Source organism: Rhinichthys klamathensis, unplaced genomic scaffold, assembly GCF_029890125.1.
Source record: "Rhinichthys klamathensis goyatoka isolate OS25496 unplaced genomic scaffold, OSU_Roscu_1.1 h1tg000421l_1, whole genome shotgun sequence".
In the NCBI taxonomy this organism is placed as follows: domain Eukaryota; kingdom Metazoa; phylum Chordata; class Actinopteri; order Cypriniformes; family Leuciscidae; genus Rhinichthys; species Rhinichthys klamathensis.
Genome location: NW_026606919.1, coordinates 455,001 through 470,922, shown reverse-complemented (window position 1 = coordinate 470,922; position 15,922 = coordinate 455,001). Strand labels below are relative to the sequence as shown.

Below are 15,922 nucleotides of genomic sequence, written 5' to 3'. Positions count from 1 at the left end.
ACACGTTCTGGAGCTGAAACAACACGTTCTGGAGCTGAAACAACACACACGTTCTGGAACTGAAACTACACACACGTTCTGGAACTGAAACTACACACACACGTTCTGGAGCTGAAACTACACACACGTTCTAGAGCTGAAACAACACACACGTTCTGGAGCTGAAACTACACACATGTTCTGGAGCTGAAACAACACACACGTTCTGGAGCTGAAACTACACACACGTTCTGGAGCTGAAACTACACACACATGATCTGGAGCTGAAACAACACACGTTCTGGAGCTGAAACACCACACACGTTCTGGAGCTGAAACTACACACACGTTCTGGAGCTGGAACTACACACACATGTCCTGGAGCTGAAACAAAAAAAACGTTCTGGAGCTGAAACTACACACACGTTCTGGAGCTGAAACTACACACACGTTCTGGAGCTGAAACTACACACACATGTTCTGGAGCTGAAATTACACACATGTTCTGGAGCTAAAACTACACACACATGTTCTGGAGCTGAAACTACACACACATGTTCTGGAGCTGAAACTACACACACGTTCTGGAGCTGAAACTACACACACATGTTCTGGAGCTGAAACTACACACACACGTTCTGGAGCTGAAACACCACACGTTCTGGAGGTGAAACTACACACGTTCTGGAGCTGAAACTACACACGTTCTGGAGCTGAAACTACACACACGTTCTGGAGCTGAAACAACACACACGTTCTGGAGCTGAAACTACACACACATGTTCTGGAGCTGAAACTACACACACACGTTCTGGAGCTGAAACACCACACGTTCTGGAGCTGAAACTACACACACGTTCTGGAGCTGAAACTACACACGTTCTGGAGCTGAAACTACACACGTTCTGGAGCTGAAACTACACACACGTTCTGGAGCTGAAACTACACACACGATCTGGAGCTGAAACTACACACACGATCTGGAGCTGAAACTACACACACGTTCTGGAGCTGAAACTACACACACATGTTCTGGAGCTGAAACTACACACACATGTTCTGGAGCTGAAATTACACACATGTTCTGGAGCTAAAACTACACACACATGTTCTGGAGCTGAAACTACACACACATGTTCTGGAGCTGAAACTACACACACGTTCTGGAGCTGAAACTACACACACATGTTCTGGAGCTGAAACTACACACACACGTTCTGGAGCTGAAACTACACACACATGTTCTGGAACTGAAACTACACACACGTTCTGGAGCTGAAACTACACACACGTTCTGGAGCTGAAACAACACACACGTTCTGGAGCTGAAACTACACACACGTTCTGGAGCTGAAACTACACACACGTTCTGGAGCTGAAACTACACACACATGATCTGGAGCTGAAACAACACACGTTCTGGAGCTGAAACACCACACACGTTCTGGAGCTGAAACTACACACATGTTCTGGAGCTGAAACTACACACACATGTTCTGGAGCTGAAACTACACACACATTTTCTGAGGCTGAAACAACACACACGTTCTGGAGCTGAAACAACACACACGTTCTGGAGCTGAAACTACACACACGTTCTGGAGCTGAAACTACACACACGATCTGGAGCTGAAACTACACACACATGTTCTGGAGCTGAAACTACACACACGTTCTGGAGCTGAAACAACACGTTCTGGAGCTGAAACAACACACACGTTCTGGAACTGAAACTACACACACGTTCTGGAACTGAAACTACACACACACGTTCTGGAGCTGAAACTACACACACGTTCTAGAGCTGAAACAACACACACGTTCTGGAGCTGAAACTACACACATGTTCTGGAGCTGAAACAACACACACGTTCTGGAGCTGAAACTACACACACGTTCTGGAGCTGAAACTACACACACATGATCTGGAGCTGAAACAACACACGTTCTGGAGCTGAAACACCACACACGTTCTGGAGCTGAAACTACACACACGTTCTGGAGCTGGAACTACACACACATGTCCTGGAGCTGAAACAAAAAAAACGTTCTGGAGCTGAAACTACACACACGTTCTGGAGCTGAAACTACACACACGTTCTGGAGCTGAAACTACACACACATGTTCTGGAGCTGAAATTACACACATGTTCTGGAGCTAAAACTACACACACATGTTCTGGAGCTGAAACTACACACACATGTTCTGGAGCTGAAACTACACACACGTTCTGGAGCTGAAACTACACACACATGTTCTGGAGCTGAAACTACACACACACGTTCTGGAGCTGAAACTACACACACGTTCTGGAGCTGAAACTACACACACATGTTCTGGAGCTGAAACTACACACACGTTCTGGAGCTGAAACTACACACACATGTTCTGGAGCTGAAACTACACACACATGTTCTGGAGCTGAAACTACACACACATGTTCTGGAGCTGAAACTACACACACGTTCTGGAGCTGAAACTACACACACATGTTCTGGAGCTGAAACTCCACACACGTTCTGGAGCTGAAACTACACACATGTTCTGGAGCTGAAACTACACACACATGTTCTGGAGCTGAAACTACACACACATTTTCTGAGGCTGAAACAACACACACGTTCTGGAGCTGAAACAACACACACGTTCTGGAGCTGAAACTACACACACGTTCTGGAGCTGAAACTACACACACGATCTGGAGCTGAAACTACACACACATGTTCTGGAGCTGAAACTACACACACGTTCTGGAGCTGAAACAACACGTTCTGGAGCTGAAACAACACACACGTTCTGGAACTGAAACTACACACACGTTCTGGAACTGAAACTACACACACACGTTCTGGAGCTGAAACTACACACACGTTCTAGAGCTGAAACAACACACACGTTCTGGAGCTGAAACTACACACATGTTCTGGAGCTGAAACAACACACACGTTCTGGAGCTGAAACTACACACACGTTCTGGAGCTGAAACTACACACACATGATCTGGAGCTGAAACAACACACGTTCTGGAGCTGAAACACCACACACGTTCTGGAGTTGAAACTACACACACGTTCTGGAGCTGGAACTACACACACATGTCCTGGAGCTGAAACAAAAAAAACGTTCTGGAGCTGAAACTACACACACGTTCTGGAGCTGAAACTACACACACGTTCTGGAGCTGAAACTACACACACATGTTCTGGAGCTGAAATTACACACATGTTCTGGAGCTAAAACTACACACACATGTTCTGGAGCTGAAACTACACACACATGTTCTGGAGCTGAAACTACACACACGTTCTGGAGCTGAAACTACACACACATGTTCTGGAGCTGAAACTACACACACACGTTCTGGAGCTGAAACTACACACACGTTCTGGAGCTGAAACTACACACACATGTTCTGGAGCTGAAACTACACACACGTTCTGGAGCTGAAACTACACACACATGTTCTGGAGCTGAAACTACACACACATGTTCTGGAGCTGAAACTACACACACATGTTCTGGAGCTGAAACTACACACACGTTCTGGAGCTGAAACTACACACACATGTTCTGGAGGTGAAACAACACACACGTTCTGGAGCTGAAACAACACACGTTCTGGAGCTGAAACTACACACACGTTCTGGAGCTGAAATTACACACACATGTTCTGGAGCTGAAACTACACACACATGTTCTGGAGCTGAAACTACACATGTTCTGGAGCTGAAACTACACACACGTTCTGGAGCTGAAACTACACACACGTTCTGGAGCTGAAACTACACACACGTTCTGGAGCTGAAACTACACACACGATCTGGAGGTGAAACAACACACACACGTTCTGGAGGTGAAACTACACACACACACACGTTCTGGAGGTGAAACTACACACACACGATCTGGAGGTGAAACTACACACACGATCTGGAGGTGAAACAACACACACGTTCTGGAGCTGAAACAACACACACGTTCTGGAGCTGAAACTACACACACGTTCTGGAGGTGAAACTACACACACACACACGTTCTGGAGGTGAAACAACACACACACGTTCTGGAGGTGAAACTACACACACACACACACGTTCTGGAGGTGAAACTACACACACACGATCTGGAGGTGAAACTACACACACGATCTGGAGGTGAAACAACACACACGTTCTGGAGCTGAAACAACACACACGTTCTGGAGCTGAAACTACACACACGTTCTGGAGGTGAAACTACACACACACACACGTTCTGGAGGTGAAACTACACACACACGTTCTGGAGGTGAAACTACACACACGATCTGGAGGTGAAACAACACACACGTTCTGGAGCTGAAATTACACACACATGTTCTGGAGCTGAAACTACACACACATGATCTGGAGCTGAAACTACACACACATGTTCTGGAGCTGAAATTACACACACATGTTCTGGAGCTGAAATTACACACACATGTTCTGGAGCTGAAATTACACACACATGTTCTGGAGCTGAAATTACACACACATGTTCTGGAGCTGAAACTACACACACATGTTCTGGAGCTGAAGCTACACACACATGTTCTGGAGCTGAAGCTACACACACATGTTCTGGAGCTGAAGCTACACACACATGTTCTGGAGCTGAAGCTACACACACATGTTCTGGAGCTGAAGCTACACACACATGTTCTGGAGCTGAAGCTACACACACATGTTCTGGAGCTGAAGCTACACACACATGTTCTGGAGCTGAAGCTACACACACATGTTCTGGAGCTGAAGCTAGACACACATGTTCTGGAGCTGAAGCTACACACACATGTTCTGGAGCTGAAGCTACACACACATGTTCTGGAGCTGAAGCTACACACACATGTTCTGGAGCTGAAGCTACACACACATGTTCTGGAGCTGAAGCTACACACACATGTTCTGGAGCTGAAGCTACACACACATGTTCTGGAGCGAGTGTGTACCTGCCAGCGCTCTCTGACCCGCTGCATGATACGCCACGATGAACTTCTTGCCCTCCCGGTCCTCAGTCTTGGTCTCCAGGCCAGGAAACAGCAGCTTCACAGCTCTGTGCAGGAGAGTGCGCTTCTCCTTCGAGTCCTCCTGCACCTGAAGAACATCAGACAGACGGACATCAGACGGACAGGCAGACGGACAGGCAGACGGACAGACAGACGGACATCAGACGGACATCAGACGGACAGGCAGACATCAGACAGACGGACATCTAGTAGGGAGGTTAAGCCCAAAAAATAGGCCTTTGACTTCAAGTCATGATGCAAAGGTCGCCTTTGGTATGGAAGTACCTTAGGGTCATACAAATAAATTTATCCTAAGACACAAGTGAGATCACACTTTGTATCAGAAATAAACATGTTTTTTCAAAAATGGCCACCAATGCGCCGAAAATACTCTAGAACCCATATCTTTGCTTCTGTTATCGCTATAATGACAAATTTGGTGTCAAAGTGTACATTTTTGGGGTCAAGGAATCCAATAAAATTGGTTTCAAGTTTAAAAAAAAATAATATTTTTCCCCATGCCATGACAATTGGGGGTAAATATGCACATTTCACATAAAAATTGTGTCATCAGAGTGACTTTACTTATATTTTCGTTCAAAAACTTTAATTTTGTATTTAAGCAGTGCAGCTACTTCTGTACATTACATTTGTCCTAGCATGAGATTTCGACCAGTCAGGAGTAGACTTTAGCAAACCAGTTCCTGCAACAACACATCCCATCTGCACCAGGAGCTGTGACAGCTGTTGAAGGTCAGAGGTGACAGGTTAACACTTTGAGGTTCGTATGACTTTCTCATTAAATAGAATTTTTTTTAATGTTAGATAACTAATAACTTGCTAGCTAGTTGACTATGGAAAAAATCTAAATCTACCACAACCAGCTGCAATCTGTTACCTTAAATTATATGTTTATCTCTGTAAAGCTGCTTTGAAACAATCCATTGTTAAAAGCGCTATATAAATGAAGATGACTTGACTTGACTTGACCACAACACTGACCCAAGGGCGAGCGCCCTGAGCTCATATGATATGGGGATATAAAAAAGCCGACATTGGGAATGGGCTTAAGAATGATATAAGGCAAACATGGTTACCTTAAATGCATAGAGGGTGCTTAACACTGTATAACAGTCAGGGGAGGCAATAGCCTGCCTGAACTGAAAACTTTGCAGTCCGCGGAAGCGAGTCCGGCAGAACTGAGCGGATAAACTAAACTGACAACAGTCTAGCTTGGAGCGCGGGAACTTCCAGGTTATAGAACCTTATAAATGTAGACGGAGAGGCCCAGCCTGCCGCCATACAGATATCGTGAAGGGAAATCCCACTGGACCAGGCCCACGAAGAGGCATGCCTCTTGTGGACTGAGCTCTGACGCCCAGAGGGCGACGATTCGCCGACGAAGGCTCTTAGATGTATAAGCCAGTGAGATAGTGTCCACTATCCACCTGGAAAGGCTATGTTTCGAGGCAGCTAGACCTTTAGATCGGCCACCAAACGAAACAAAGAGCTGTCCTGACCGTCTGAAAGCAGCTGAACGTTCCACGTAAATTCTCAGGGCCCTAACCGGGCAAAGGAGATTCACGTCAGACTCGCTGTCAGATCCGAAGAGGGCTGACAGGGAGATGACTTGCGCTCTGAAAGGAGTGGCAAGTACTTTGGGGACATAACAATGTCTTGGTTTGAGGATGACCTTGGAGTCATTAGGTCCAAGCTCAAGGCACGACACGTTAACAGAAAGTGCGTGTAAGTCACCCACCCGCTTGACTGAGGCGATAGCCACCAGAAGATAGTTAAGGTCCACAGACTGTAGAGGTTCGAAAGGGGCACCCTTCATGGCCTACAGGACCAAGGAAAGGTCCCATATGGGAACCGAGGGGGGACGAGGAGGGTTCATCCTTCTAGCTCCCCTGAGGAAGCAGACTACAAGGTCGTTCCTACCCAGTGACTGGCCATGCGAATGTTTGACAAACGCAGCAATAGCCGCCACATATACCTTGAGCGTGTATGGGGATCTACCCTTATCCAAGAGCTCCTGTAGGAAGGAGAGAACCTCCGACACCCCACAATCTTGTGGATCCAGGTTGCGAGCTGAGCACCAACCTGAGAACACTGACCACTTGGAAGCATAAAGCCATCTAGTAGAGGGCGCTCTAGCTTGCGTAATCGTGTTTAACACTCCGTCGGGGAGACTGACGGGTACCCGTTGATGGCCCACACATGCAGAGCCCAAAGCTCGGGTCGTGGGTGCCAAATCGTACCCCCGGCCTGTGAGAGGAGATCTCTCCTCAACGGGACAGGCCACGGAGCCAAGCTCTGAAGCTGCATCAGCTCCGGAAACAAACTTGGTTCGGCCAGAACGGAGCTACTAGAAGCACAGAGGAACCGTTCTCCCTGATACACTTGATTACCTGTGGTAACAGCGTGATCGGAGGGAAAGCATAGAGAGGGCGGCTGGGCCAGTGATGGGCCAGCGCGTCCTTGTTCTTTGTGAAGCATATTGGACACTGAGCGTTGTCTTGAGACGCAAAGAGGTCGACTTCCGCTGTGCCAAAGGTGTCCCACAACAGCTGAACTGTCTGAGGATGGAGGGACCATTCCCCTGGGGGAACGTTGTCCCTGGACAGCCTGTCTGGACCCACATTCAGATGGCCTGGCACATGCGCCGCTCTCAGTGAGAGTAGGTTACGTTGAACCCATACAAGGAGGCGTTCTGCCAGTGCATGAAGGTTTCGTGATCTCAGACCGCCCTGGCGATTTATGTAGGAAACCACTGACATGTTGTCCGTGCGGACAAGGACATGGTGGCCCTTTAGAAGGGGAAGGAAGAACCGCAAGGCGTTCTCGACCGCCTTCATCTCTAGACAGTTTATGTGCAAGCTCTTTTCTTGACTTGACCACAGGCCAAAAGTCGGTCTGCCCTCGTAGAGGGCACCCCAGCCCGAATTGGAGGCGTCTGTCGAAACCACTTTCAGTTTCGAGATTACCCCCAGGTTTACACCTGTCTGATACCAGTCGACCGCCTTCCAGGGCTCCAGAGCTGTGACACAGTTCTGAGTTACCTTGAGACGTAAACGACCGGATGCCCATGCTCGACGCGGGACCCGCGTCTTCAGCCAGTGCTGTAAAGGGCGCATGCGAAGCAGACCTAAACGAAGAAATTATTAAGTTGTGAATGGACTGTGTGTTTGGTAGGGATGGGGCCGATCCGATCCAGTATCGGTATCGGGACCGATACCAGCGTAATTCACGTATCGGATTTTCCCGATCCAACCTGCGGAGATATCCGATATCCATGAGCCATGTCTGCGCTTTAACGTTGTCTGCTGAAACGACTCCAAAAGTGATTCCCGCGGCCCGCCGGCTAGTCTGCTAGCTGGCTGCAAACTGTGGAATGGATTTCCTGAACGGAGGCGCGGCTCAATGAGACACAGAGACCCCCCCCCCCCCCTTAGGAAATCCATTCCGCAGTTTGCAGCCAGCAAACAGGATAGCATTGAGCTGCCAACATGTTCACTGTGTGGAAATCCTATGGTGGAAATACTTCACACTGGAAACACCGCAGCAGAGCAAGACAGCAAAATGCAATGTTTGCAAAGCCGTATTAATTAAACCATTTGTCTGTGATGCATGTTTGCTATTCACAGTCCAGAAGAGAAAGAGAGAGATCTCTCACGTGGTGCCACAGCGCGCACAACACGACAGCCCATCAGCATGATCGGTGATTGTTGTAAAATGCAGTCTCTACTGTTGCTAAATTGCGGGATGCTTTTAATAATAAAAAGAGCTATTAAAAGCACAAAAATCTGCGCAAGAGATGCTGTTCCCGCGGCGCGCGCGCTCCGAAACAGACCGCAACGAGACAAGCACATTATACTTTGGGCTTCATATGCGCGTCCAAATGATCAAATGTAGCCTACACAAAAATGTCAAAATGACCGGCTTGGAGATTCACTTAACAGTTTATGTCTAAAATGGACGTAGTTATGGAAATAGTTGGGAGAAAATATGGTGCATCAGTAGACTATTAGATCTGCACTCGTTCTTAAAGGGGAAGCAGTCTAATAAACATGCTGACGATTGCTCCATTACTGAGAATCAAACAACAAAAGGCAAAGAGAAAATCACTCAAAGCTCTTGAATGAATAACTTTAGCTTTAATAAGCATAAATCTATCTATGATAAACTTTGCAGTGCTGTTTTACTTTTGATTACTTTATTATAATTCTTTTTAGACCATACCTGAAAAATGTTAGTAGACCTTCCTGAAATTAAAGCACTGTGTAGGCCTGTATAATGTGTATCTTTGTTTAATTTTCTATCTTTTGTTTATCTATTGTTTAATATATATATATATATATATACTGTATATATATATACATATATTGACATGCATACATACGTACATATCATACTTGCCTGTAGAGAGGAGTTTATTTCAGCATCATATAAAATCAACAATAATGATAATAATAATATTAAAGCAAACACAGCTCTGGTATCGGAAAAGTATCGGTATCGGCCGATATCCAAATTCAGGTATCGGGATCGGATCGGAAGTGAAAAAATGTGGATCGGTGCATCCCTAGTGTTTGGTATGCGTTTTTTAATAAAAAATTGCATACTTCACCTCCAATTGTCATGGTAAGGACAACATTATTGTTTTTTAGTCTTGGAACCTATTTTATTGGACTCATTGACCACAAAAATGTACACGTTGATACCAAATTTGTCATTTTAGCTATAACAGAAGCAAAGATATGGGCCTCTCAAGTATGGTCGGCGGCCATTTTTAAAAAATGTGCGTATATAAGATACAAAATGTGATCTCACTTGTGTCTTAGGATCAATTTATTTCTAGGGCCCTAAGGTACTTCCATACCAAAGGGGACCTTTGCATCATGACTTGAAGTCAAAAGTCACTTAACCTCCCTACTAATCAGACAGACGGACATCAGACAGACATCAGACGGACATCAGACGGACATCAGACGGACATCAGACGGACATCAGGCAGACGGACATCAGACGGACATCAGACGGACATCAGGCGGACAGGCAGACATCAGACAGACATCAGACGGACATCAGACGGACATCAGACGGACATCAGACGGACATCAGACGGACATCAGACGGACATCAGACGGACATCAGACGGACAGGCAGACATCAGGCAGACGGACCGCAGACGGACATCAGACGGACATCAGACAGACAGACATACATCAGACTGACATCAGACGGACAGGCAGACAGACAGACATCAGACAGACATCAGACAGACATCAGGCAGACGGACATCAGACGGACATCAGACAGACATCAGACGGACAGACATACATCAGACAGACATCAGACGGACAGACAGACAGACAGACATCAGACAGACATCAGACGGACAGGCAGACATCAGACAGACAGACAGACAGACATCAGACGGACATCAGACGGACATCAGACGGACATCAGACGGACATCAGACGGACATCAGACGGACATCAGACGGACATCAGACGGACATCAGACGGACATCAGACGGACATCAGACGGACATCAGACGGACATCAGACGGACATCAGACGGACATCAGACAGACAGACATCAGACAGACATCAGACAGATAGACATCAGACAGATAGACATCAGACAGATAGACATCAGACAGATAGACATCAGACAGACAGACATCAGACAGATAGACATCAGACAGACAGACAGACAGACAGACATCAGACAGACAGACAGACAGACATCAGACGGACAGACATCAGATAGACAGATCAAATCAAATCAATTTTATTTATAGAGCACATTTAAAATCAACCTTGGTTGGCCAAAGTGCTGTACAGTAAAGTGAGAAAGACTAAGCAAGAGAAGAAAACATATAAGATGTATGTGTGTGTATGCAGAACAAAATACACTCACCTAAAGGATTATTAGGAACACCCGTTCAATTTCTCATTAATGCAATTAACTAATCAACCAATCACATGGCAGTTGCTTCAATGCATTTAGGGGTGTGGTCCTGGTCAAGACAATCTCCTGAACTCCAAACGGAATGTCAGAATGGGAAAGAAAGGTGATTTAAGCAATTTTGAGCGTGGCATGGTTGTTGGTGCCAGACGGGCCGGTCTGAGTATTTCACAATCTGCTCAGTTACTGGGATTTTCACGCACAACCATTTCTAGGGTTTACAAAGAATGGTGTGAAAAGGGAAAAACATCCAGTATGCGGCAGTCCTGTGGGCGAAAATGCCTTGTTGATGCTAGAGGTCAGAGGAGAATGGGCCGACTGATTCAAGCTGATAGAAGAGCAACTTTGACTGAAATAACCACTCGTTACAACCGAGGTATGCAGCAAAGCATTTGTGAAGCCACAACACGCACAACCTTGAGGCGGATGGGCTACAACAGCAAAAGACCCCACCGGGTACCACTCATCTCCACTACAAATAGGAAAAAGGGGCTACAATTTGCAAGAGCTCACCAAAATTGGACAGTTGAAGACTGGAAAAATGTTGCCTGGTCTGATGAGTCTCGATTTCTGTTGAGACATTCAGATGGTAGAGTCAGAATTTGGCGTAAACAGAATGAGAACATGGATCCATCATGCCTTGTTACCACTGTGCAGGCTGGTGGTGGTGGTGTAATGGTGTGGGGGATGTTTTCTTGGCACACTTTAGGCCCCTTAGTGCCAATTGGGCATCGTTTAAATGCCACGGCCGACCTGAGCATTGTTTCTGACCATGTCCATCCCTTTATGGCCACCATGTACCCATCCTCTGATGGCTACTTCCAGCAGGATAATGCACCATGTCACAAAACTCGAATCATTTCAAATTGGTTTCTTGAACATGACAATGAGTTCACTGTACTAAAATGGCCCCCACAGTCACCAGATCTTAACCCAATAGAGCATCTTTGGGATGTGGTGGAACGGGAGCTTCGTGCCCTGGATGTGCATCCCACAAATCTCCATCAACTGCAAGATGCTATCCTATCAATATGGGCCAACATTTCTAAAGAATGCTTTCAGCACCTTGTTGAATCAATGCCACGTAGAATTAAGGCAGTTCTGAAGGCGAAAGGGGGTCAAACACAGTATTAGTATGGTGTTCCTAATAATCCTTTAGGTGAGTGTACATGACAGACAGACAGACATCAGACAGACACACTAATTACCCTAATGAGTGTGTAGGGTAACGAGGGTGTAGGGTAACGAGGGGGTGTAGGGTAATGAGGGTGTAGGGAAATGAGGGTGAGTGTAGGGTAATGAGGGTGTAGGGTAATGAGGGTGAGCGTAGGGTAATGAGGGTGAGCGTAGGGTAATGAGGGTGAGCGTAGGGTAATGAGGGTGTAGGAGGGTGAAGGGTAATGAGAGAGTGTAGGGTAATGAGGGGGTGTAGGGTAATGAGGGGGTGTAGGGTAATGAGGGGGTGTAGGGTAATGAGAGGGTGTAGGGTAATGAGAGGGTGTAGGGTAATGAGGGTGAGTGTAGGGTAATGAGAGGGTGTAGGGTAACGAGGGTGTAGGGTAACGAGGGTGTAGGGTAACGAGGGTGTAGGGTAACGAGGGTGTAGGGTAACGAGGGTGTAGGGTAACGAGAGAGTGTAGGGTAATGAGGGTGTAGGGCAGGGGTCGGCAAGTAAGGTTGGCATCGGGCCAAAAAATATTTTTGACACTAGATGGCGGGCCAGAACATAGTCAATGGATAATTTAAGAAATTAATTGATGAAAAATGCAACTAGAATTGCCTGTGACAGACTGTTACAGTGTCTTTTGTAACTGGTAGTGAGCTGTTACTCTGTGTTAAATCCTGTAGTAGGACAATCATTAACAAAAAGCCACATTTGTGTGGCGGTGTCCGGGTTTTACACTGGATACATTAATAAAGCAGTAGGGATGAGTCACGATTTTCGAATATTCGATTTGTTGATTTACTTATAGAATATGAATAGGTTGTGCGATTATTGTCTAAAAAAATCCCGATGTTTTCGGTGCTGATTCAGTGGTGACGCGTGTTCATGTAAACCAGAGGGTGACGCTGCCAATAACGCAAAAGCTGTCACAAGGAACCGGCAAAAGTAATGATTATGAAGTTTCAAATATAGCAAGGAGACATTTTAATTGTTTATTAGTGTCTGTGTCGGCTGCAATAGTGACCGCAGTAGTTAACGCGCCTATAGAGAGAAATGCACATTTCATGTGGATTACATAAGCAGAGAGTAGTCGGTTTCTTTTCGTTTTGAATTGTTTAGTTTAAAATTAGACATTTTTAAGCTTTCTATATATTTCTGGTGTCTGTAAGGCAGCTTAAACGCTGAGTTTCGGTTCATTTACGAGAAGAGCTCCAGTTCACGAGCAATGCAATCTCGCCGGCGCCTCCATGTCCTGATTATATCGTCTGCTATATTTGCTTCTTATTTATTAAATCCAGGCAATTGGTTGATAAAACATTGATTAAAAATAAGATACAAATGATACAAAACGAAATTAAATTTTTAGAAAGGCTTTCTACAAAACAAAACTTAATGAAGTGGTCAGAATCATGTATGACCCACATGTCTCCCGATATATTGCGGCATCAACACATCCCGCCTTGCCAAAACACACATGTGGGAGATGCGGAATGGATAAAAATAACTCAAAAAATAAAAGAGGACTTGAATAAGCCCATTAATGGCATTTTTGAGTCATGCTCTTAACGAACTATGTTTTATTTCCTCTTTCCATATTGTGAATAATAAATGTGTATCATTTTAATTTGCTTGTTACACAATGGAGTCTAACTTATTGTAATAATTATTTGACGTAGATTACTTTTAAACTTAGAATTATTCCTTGGCATCCTCGCATACTAAACTGCATTTTTTTTATTGTTTGCGTGCTGGAGGTACGCTATTAGCCTATGTCGTGTGTAGAGTGATGTTAACATTTAAGCTAGCTGGTGAGAGAAAATGGCACTATCAAAGAATTCTAAAGAGGAAAATTGACAGCGAAAATAGCCATACAAAGAATAATGAAAAGACAACTATGCGTTCATCCTACCTAGTTTTGTAAAAGCAAAGCCGGTGTGTCTTATCTGCAACGACAACCCGATCACACTAAATGCGTCTCTATAGCACGCATTGTGTTTATCGTGCAATTTATACGCGAAAATGAGTTTTTACGTGCATATGATACGCATGGGTAGGTTTAATAGTGGTGTCGGGTGCGTGTGTATTATACGTTGGGTAGGATTAGTGGTGTGGGGTGCGTGTGTATTACACGCAATAAAGTGCGTATCAAATGCACGCGAAAAACTGCTTATCATATGCACGTAAAAACTCATTTTCGCGTATATATAAATTGCACAATAAACACAACGCGTGCTATAGAGACGCATTTAATATAATATTAGACATTTCATGACGGTTATTTTAGAGGTGTGTCTAGCGATCCACAGACTCTTTTGAATGTCTTTCAGAACTTTTCAGGCTGCGGCGCGGGCCAGATATTGCTGGCGGGCCAGTTTTGGGCCTGTTGCCGACCCCTGGTGTAGGGTAATGAGAGTGTAGGGTAATGAGGTTGAGTGTAGGGTAATGAGGGAGTGTAGGGTAACGAGGGTGTAGGGTAATGAGAGTGAGTGTAGGGTAATGAGGATGTAGGGTAATGAGGGTGTAGGGTAATGAGGGTGTAGGGTAATGAGGGTGTAGGGTAATGAGCGTGTAGGGTAATGAGCGTGTAGGGTAATGAGGGTAATGAGGGTAATGAGGGTGTAGGGTAATGAGGGTGTAGGGTAATGAGGGTGTAGGGTAATGAGGGTGTAGGGTAATGAGGGTGTAGGGTAATGAGGGTGTAGGGTAATGAGGGGAATGAGGGGAATGAGGGTGTAGGGTAATGAGCGTGTAGGGTAATGAGGGTGTAGGGTAATGAGAGTGTAGGGTAATGAGAGTGAGTGTAGGGTAATGAGGGTGTAGGGTAATGAGGGTGTAGGGTAATGAGGGTGTAGGGTAATGAGGGTGTAGGGTAATGAGGGTGTAGGGTAATGAGGGTAATGAGGGTAATGAGGGTGTAGGGTAATGAGGGTGTAGGGTAATGAGGGTGTAGGGTAATGAGGGTGTAGGGTAATGAGAGTGAGTGTAGGGTAATGAGGGTGTAGGGTAATGAGGGTGTAGGGTAATGAGGGTGTAGGGTAATGAGGGTGTAGGAGGGTGTAGGGTAATGAGAGTGTAGGGTAATGAGAGTGAGTGTAGGGTAATGAGAGTGAGTGTAGGGTAATGAGGGTGTAGGGTAATGAGGGTGTAGGGTAATGAGGGTGTAGGGTAATTAGGGTGTAGGGTAATTAGGGTGTAGGGTAATTAGGGTGTAGGGTAATGAGGGTGTAGGGTAATGAGGGTGTAGGGTAATGAGGGTGTAGGGTAATGAGGGTGTAGGGTAATGAGGGTGAGTGTAGGGTAATGAGAGTGAGTGTAGGGTAATGAGAGTGAGTGTAGGGTAATGAGAGTGAGTGTAGGGTAATGAGAGTGAGTGTAGGGTAATGAGGGTGTAGGGTAATGAGGGTGTAGGGTAATGAGGGTGTAGGGTAATGAGGGTGTAGGGTAATGAGAGTGAGTGTAGGGTAATGAGGGTGTAGGGTAATGAGGGTGTAGTGTAATGAGGGTGTAGGTAGTGTAGGGTAACGAGAGTGTAGGGTAACGAGGGTGTAGGGTAACGAGGATGTAGGGTAACGAGGATGTAGGGTAACGAGGGTGAGTGAAGGGTAATGAGGGTGTAGGGTAATGAGGGTGTAGGGTAATGAGGGTGTAGGGTAATGAGGGTGTAGGGTAATGAGGGTGTAGGTAGTGTAGGGTAATGAGAGTGTAGGGTAATGAGGGTGTAGGGTAACGAGGGTGTAGGGTACTGAGGGTGAGTGTAGGGTAATGAGGGTGTAGG

The 15,922-nt window shown here is 45.8% G+C and overlaps 1 protein-coding gene across 1 annotated transcript in view; it reads right to left on the bottom strand.

The window, feature by feature from the left end:
* Positions 1-15,922, bottom strand: part of pus7 (pseudouridine synthase 7) — a 53,816-nt gene that overhangs the window by 36,162 nt on the left and 1,732 nt on the right. The window contains exon 4 of the mRNA XM_056235393.1: positions 4,950-5,094. Coding sequence (XP_056091368.1) covers positions 4,950-5,094 — 145 coding nt within the window. The remainder of the gene's footprint in view (positions 1-4,949; positions 5,095-15,922) is intronic.